Here is a 7,500-nt window from a genome sequence, read left to right as displayed (position 1 = left end):
ATTTCTTAGACTTCGACGTCTATGTAGTGATAACTCCAATTTTTCCAGCAAATCAGAGGAGACGTGCCAGTTTTTCGAAAAACGTGGCTATTCTGTCTCTGTGGTCAAAGCGGCCATCATTGCGCCCAACAATTTGATCGACAGTCATCACTACAAACGTTACAAAAAGATAAGAATGACAGAATTCCATTCACCCTCACTTTCCATCCTCATAATCACGCAGTCAAAAGCATCATTCTTACTACTTTTAAATTACTCCAAAATGATCCCGAGATTGGTAGAATCTTCTCGCCACCTCCACTTATTTCATTCAAACGCGACAAAAACGTAGGCAACTTTTTAGTTAGAAGCGCGCTCGAAACTAACAAGCAACCCGGCACTTTAAAATGCGCGCGCTCACGATGCAAAACTTGTCTTTTCATTGTTAACACTAGCAAGATATCGGGACTTAAGCGATCTGTTAAGATCACCGATCGTTTCACATGTACCTCCGCAAATGTCATTTATTGCATAACCTGTACGTTATGCAATAAATTATACATTGGCGAAACAGGTAGACGCTAGGTGACCGATTCCGCGAACACCTACGCGATGTTGAAAAGAATGGCAAGGATGCATCTAAGCCAGTCGCTCGCCATTTTAATTTCGCTAACCACTCCAAAAAACATATGGCTATCTGCGGCCTTTCCCTACATCTAGGTACGACGGAAAGCCGCAAGAATCTGGAACAAAAATTCATCTTCCAAATCGGCACCCTTAATCCTCACTGTATTAACGAACGCTTCTCATTTAACTAATGTATTTTTCACGTTGCCATGTTACCACCAATAGCGTAGCTCCTACTCTACTATAAAAACTACACGTAACCCACAATTCCTCGATTCGCTCTGACGAAGAGGTAACGCTCGAAACGTCAGCTTTTATAATCTCTGTACGGTGGCCAATTTACATTATCAACTCCGTTGATAAAACCAAATTTTTGTAAACTGCCTTGCTGGGAACTGCAAGGTTATTGAGGAAAGTGTTGGAAATGTAAAGAAGCGATAATTCTGTTAGCCTTTGGTCATTTGTTATGACTCGCCTAGACGGCAATGACAACAGCCAGAACATGATGTTAAAAATAATAATAATCATAATAATAATAATAATAATAATAATAATAATAATAATAATAATAATAATAATAATAATAATAATAATAATAATGGAAACTTCATTTGTCTTCGAATATAGTTGTAAATCTCTCTACGTATAGGCAATTAACAACCGGCTACTTATAATTGAGTGATACATCTGTCTACTGTATTTACAAATGAATCAAATAAAAATAATAATAATAAAGTTTTATGAACTCTGGGTTATCCTAAATGTTATTTCTACTACATGAGATAAAATGTGTTGCTCTAATGTCTAGAGCTATCATTTTTTTGATTATATAGTGTTGTTGCTTTTGGTCAATGCCAATGTCATTCATCATTTCTAAGAACGTTCAGCATTCGTTGGAGAACACACCAAGGGAGCTGAAGGAAAGGTTTACAAATTTAACACTTATGTAGTTACTTGACCACGTTCGAGTATTTTTCCAACTGTTAGTTCTAGAATATATGGGCACTTGTATTAAAAGACGATCTGGACGATAATTGTCACTAGTTATAATTGAAGGACTCGGAAAACCACTGACATCAGCATAGAGTGAAGAGCGATCATTAATTACAGGTTGAAGTGAGTTGGCAATGAATTTGCGAATTGGGCCGTGTCTCAAGGTGAAGCGATCAAAGTACTTTTGACAACCAGCGACAATATGGAGGTGTGACTCAGGGTTAATTAATCCCTGTCTTGTCATAATCGTACGTACATGTACGTGTAGGAAGGGAGTTGTTGATGTAGCGAATGGTAAAATTTTAGATGTTCTTGGGTAAATGAGACTGGGCAGACGACCAAATAGAGTTAACAGATGACAATGAATGCTTGATAAAATTGGTAAAAAAGAAACCTTGAGATGTTAACTGGTGTTGCAGTTTGTCTTCTTGATCAGAACGGAAGTCTAAGAACTTCCTTGGTGGCCTTGAAGACATCGTATTGAATATTGGTGTGACTGCTTGATGACTTGATGCGATTTTTTAGGGAATCATTCAATGACTCTTTTAAGGAATTGCGGAGAACTGTTTGGCACTGAGTGAATTTAACTGAAGGAGGGCAAATATTAAGACCAAATTTATTGCCTTCTAGAAATATATTACTCAGTGTACCAGATATCGGGATATCAAGCCATTTTCGGATATAGCCGTTCACTATAGAACCAAGATTTGGTATTTTTCAGGTTTTTTATTTGTCGGCTACAGTAAAAAGCGAGGACATAGCGGCTGTACAGCAGAAGTTTGTTTTTGGGATGCAATGGTTTCTCATTAATGTCACCATCAAGTCTTTTTCATGAGAGGATGATTCTGACATATGTTGGTTGTTAGACATGTTGAAGTCAAAGTAGCGTCCTAAGTAACGAAATGATTCACCCATTTCCACTCACGGGACAAGAACTCCATTTATCACCAGTTTAGGTAAATATTGGACAGACTTAGTACACAGTTTCCGTATTCCAAAAGTAAAACATTTTTCAACCCTTATTACCATATTAGACTATTGGTACCAGATGATAAAGGGATTGATTAATTGCTGGTTTTCTGATTCCTGACCACTTATAACGTTAACAGCGGCGTGACTTCTCAAAAGTTCCTGAGAGAGCAGGTGTAAAAACATTTGGAATTTCATGTTCAATATAATTAATAGCGGCAAGGAAGTTAAAAATGGCATTACGAAAGCACGAAGTAAAAACCTCTAATGGCGCAGATTGCAGAGTAATTGGACGAAAGTTGGCAGGGTCATTAACGTTTCCATTCTTGTGGATAAAGATTGTGCAGGCTTTCTTCCATTCACTTGGGACTGATCCAGGGGGATCCAGTTGACCAAGCTGTACGGATAATTTCAGATAAATAGGTGCGAAGAAACGGACATCTTTTAAAACAAATGATTGATAATTGATCTAAGGGACAGGGAAGCCTTCATTTTTCTAATCACATTTGATATCTGTTGGTATGTAGGAGGTCCAAGGTTAAACGGAATTAGTATCCAGCTTGGAAGGTTGAAGACTCTAGTCGGATTTACGGACGATAGAGTTCTTGTAAAGTGATCAAAACACTCGTCCCTGGAGAATGAAGGGAGCATTTCGGCTTTCATATCGAAGATCTTTTTGACATAACCCCAGAAATTTTTAGAGATAGAATAATTCATCGGGTCAGTGTTGACTTGAGAAGTGTTGTTTCGCAGCTTGTCACGCATTAGGCGAGTTAAGTATTTGATTTCAGCGATATCTGCGTTAGCAGAGTCTTCAGATCATGTTTAGATTTGTCTTCGTACTTTTTTATTATGCTTTCATCAGTAGCTTGTGCGACTTGACCAAAATTAGCAGAGAGTAATAATAATAATAATAATAATAATAATAATATTGATAATAATAATAATAATAATAATAATGATGATGATGATAGTGATGATGATGATGATGATGATGATGATAATGATGATGATGATGACCATTCAAATAAGTTGTGTTTGGCACAACAACTTAACCGATTACTGTTTTCAACAGGTTCATTTTTCATAGAACGAACTAGTGATAGAGTGACAAAAACCTGAGCAACGAGTAAACCATATTATCATTCGATGGATTTACCCTTCCTTTTCATTGGCCGACAGCCTACCACGTGACCAGCAAATAACTGTCTACAAATAAGAGTTTTGCTGCAAATAAAATTCTGTTCATGCGAAATGGCAGTTCGCTTTCCTGAGCTCTCAGAAAATGATTTAATTGTTGGGAATTGTGAAAAATAAAGTTAACTCCGTCATCGAATGATAAAATAACTATTGAACTCGGTTATCACAAAATATCGTGATTTGTCAGTATCTCGCAGATCAATTATTTGCTTCAGCCTTCGGCTTCGGCAAATAATTGATCTGCTTGCCACTGACAAATAACGATATTTTTCTCAATCTCGTCCAATAATTGTTAAATATTATATGAAAGCCATAGCGTCACCTCTCTAAGATTACTCAGAGAATGTTCATTTTAATCGCTCTTTCGTCACTTAAACTATTTCAGAGCTTAGAGTTCGTTTGAGAGATGGCCCAACATCGAACCAAGGACGAGTTGAATTGTACTTGAATGGCACCTGGGGAACGATATGCGATGATTACTGGGGAATAGAAGAGGCAGATGTTATTTGTCGCATGCTGGGTTATTCCGAAGGAGCTTGGAGCACTCATTGTTGCTCGTGGTATGTTGGCTGGTCAACACCCGCGCAAATCTGGTTGGATGATGTTCACTGCGCGGGAGATGAAGAGAGTATCGCCGAATGTCGTCATGGCGGATGGGGAAGTCACAATTGCTATCACGGGGAGGACGTCGGAGTAGTCTGCAAGTATACTCCACCAGCAGCTCCAGGTAGAACATATGCATACGCACTAGCCCCAAACTAATATCTCTTTAGAGGACACTGAAATCTTGACCACCGATCCAAGATGGTTCGAGAGAGGGATCTCTCCAAGCTGTGCACCCCTCCCTAAAATGGAATGGCGTTCGCTTCAAACTCTTACCTCTTACTTTAAAAGTGCCCTTCAGGGAGAAGGGAGGGGGGGGGGGTGGGGTGTGAGAGTGTGGGAGTGGGGCACCTTCCCTTGGTGATAATTCTTGCAAGCTGTATGTCCATGTCGTTAATGAACCAAAAGCTTCCCAAAAAAGTTCTTTAATTCGGTATCCAAAGTTATATCACGTACACGTATGTGGAAATTGTAATTACGCCGTCGTTTGGATTATTGGTCACATGCAACTCGAGAATCAAAGCATTTTTTTCTTGAAATGCTTATCTGGCATAGGCTTATGTAATTAGTTTTATTTTATTTTTTTTACTACTGTCCTTACTTACTTAATGCGCATCAAGGTGCTCGGCCTGCTTCGACACTAAGATACTCCGACCATTTACGATCTCTTTTTTTTTTGCTTCCTTCTTACATGAAACCATGCACGATGACAGAAAATAGGTAAATTACATATTACATTCTGTTTTAGATCAAATTGTCAGGCTAGCTGATGGCTATAGACCCGGAGAAGGAAGAGTAGAGATATTCCACGATGGATACTGGGGAACTGTCTGCGATGATTACTGGGATCTTAATGACGCACAGGTCGTTTGTCGTCAACTTGGCCAGGGAAGAGCTCATCGTGCTCCGATGCGCAGCTTGTTTGGCGTTGGAAATGGACTTATATGGCTGGATAACGTGCATTGTCTTGGTAATGAAAGCTCCATTGTGAATTGTCCTCATAATGGATGGAATGACCACAACTGTATCCACTATGAAGATGCATCTGTCATTTGCTCAAATATGACTGCTGCAAATCTCGGTAAGTTTAACATATTGGGGAGTTGACCAAGAGCATGTCTGTTCCCTTAAACGTTGTCTTTATCACCTTCATTTACTAATGGGAACGATCTCTTGCAGCTGTTTCGAATGATTTCTTACTTGCTTGTGAGGAAGGCCGCCAAGTGTGCTACGTGATGTCATTGCCTTTACAGCAGCATGCAACTCCACCAATGCTACCACTTGACTTATTTTATTCTCCAGTCGGGGTATCGTATGACCCATTTGAAAAACTAATGTACTGGACAGATACAAATGGAAACATTCGAAAGTCCCAGCTAAGCGATAGCCTTCCTCAGTATGTGCTACCGAGGCCGCTGAGACAACCAATGGGTCTTGATATTGACATCCTTGCACGAAACATCTACGTTGCTGAAGAAGGCGCAAACAAAATTCGAGTTATTGCCATTAACGGGTCTGACCTAGCAGATATAATCTACGTTGATTCGCCACAAGGAATTGCTTTGGATAGCTTGTCAGGGTAAGCTTTTGGCGTCATACGATCCCTGTACTTCGAAACTGGGTTTTTCTTTTAAATTCATTTTTGATCAATTTCATAGATTATCAGTGAGCTTGTGACCTTTGAAATCTAACAATCTGTACTGAAACATTGACTTGCAATGGACAATTAAAGACTTGTTTCAATGCGTGAGTCGACTTGTCCAGTTAGAATAAACCGCAGGAATATCATATCTCAGCGATAGGAGGTTAGCCATTATTCTCCAATTTAGAGGGTCGCATTCTACTGTTCGGCTCCCTTAAATTAAAAGCGGTTCAATTATTTCTGTTGCTTTTTTTAGCTATCTTCCTAGCTAACCTAAGAATAAAAAGACTGAAGCCCATTTTTTTTTGTCCAGTTCATTTTATGGCTCCAGCAAACATAGCAGGTGCCGGGCTCTAAATTTTGGCAAAAAAAACAGTCTTTTTGGCTTAAAAAATCTCTCGCCCAAAACCCATGGGTATTCATTTATTTATTTTCAACTTTTGCAGGGTCATGTACTTTTCATCGGTCGGTACCGATATGAAAATCTATAAAGCAGATATGGATGGTAAAAACCAAGTCGTTCTCGCGAATTTCCCAAAGACTGCACCTACCATGGTTGACGTGGCTTTATATAAGCCTGGGAAGCGATTGTTCTTTTCCGATCAGTACAATAATCTGATACGGTACATTGAACTGGAGACTCTCCAGGTTCGCACATTTTCCTCTGGCACTCATCATCCTAGATTCCTAACAGTGTACAACCACACTCTTTTCTGGACCGCTGATGGAGACGGACAGTTCTCAGGAACTATATTTATGGCCAAGGTCACTGGTGGGAGTATGCCGGAAATGATGATTGATGGGTTTTGGGATCCATCTGGTATATACGCGTTTAACTCTAATGCGTATCAAGGAACAGGTAACTCTTTGCACGCTTTCAGTCGACTTCCATTCAATTAAACCTCTCTAATTTTGTCGAATCATTTAGTTAGTTTTGTTGAAAACACTGTTGCTGTCCTTAATAATCAACGACATGTTTAATTAGAAAGGAAAGAAATGACAAAAAAAATGTTCACTTTCGAGATCGCAAGTCATTTCCGCGGCTGGTCCTGAATAAAAGAACGAAGTATTAAAATTTTACGAATCCTTTAAACAAATTCCTTTCGACTATATTTACTACATGCGAAAGACGAAGGTGACTCTGCCTTTTCCTTTACATTTCATGTAACATGGAAGTGACTCTGCATACAGGATGATCTATTCCAAAATATGGCAGCAGACATATGAAGTTTTCAGAAAAAAATACACATTTTATTCAATATAAATTTTGTTTAACTGGTAATGTACTAGTTTAGTAATCATCTGGACCTATTTACCTCTTTGTTAATCATTTGTTTTGCAGAACAATCGGCATGTTACAACAATGGAGGATGCTCTCATATATGTGCCTTGAAGCCAAATGGCAGAACTTGCATATGCCAAAGCGGGATGAAGATCGGGCCAGATGGAACAACGTGTAGGTTTTTTGTGTACCCAATTGCAACTTA

The 7,500-nt window shown here is 39.0% G+C and overlaps 1 protein-coding gene across 1 annotated transcript in view; it reads left to right on the top strand.

The window, feature by feature from the left end:
- Nucleotides 1–7,500, top strand: part of LOC138037257 (uncharacterized) — a 162,934-nt gene that overhangs the window by 86,012 nt on the left and 69,422 nt on the right. The window contains exons 63-67 of the mRNA XM_068883226.1: nucleotides 4,154–4,495; nucleotides 5,120–5,452; nucleotides 5,551–5,950; nucleotides 6,460–6,872; nucleotides 7,356–7,469. Coding sequence (XP_068739327.1) covers nucleotides 4,154–4,495; nucleotides 5,120–5,452; nucleotides 5,551–5,950; nucleotides 6,460–6,872; nucleotides 7,356–7,469 — 1,602 coding nt within the window. The remainder of the gene's footprint in view (nucleotides 1–4,153; nucleotides 4,496–5,119; nucleotides 5,453–5,550; nucleotides 5,951–6,459; nucleotides 6,873–7,355; nucleotides 7,470–7,500) is intronic.

Source organism: Montipora capricornis, chromosome 2, assembly GCF_036669925.1.
Source record: "Montipora capricornis isolate CH-2021 chromosome 2, ASM3666992v2, whole genome shotgun sequence".
Lineage (NCBI taxonomy): Eukaryota > Metazoa > Cnidaria > Anthozoa > Scleractinia > Acroporidae > Montipora > Montipora capricornis.
Note: the sequence above shows the minus strand (reverse complement) of the source record. Positions and strands in the feature narration are given on the sequence as shown.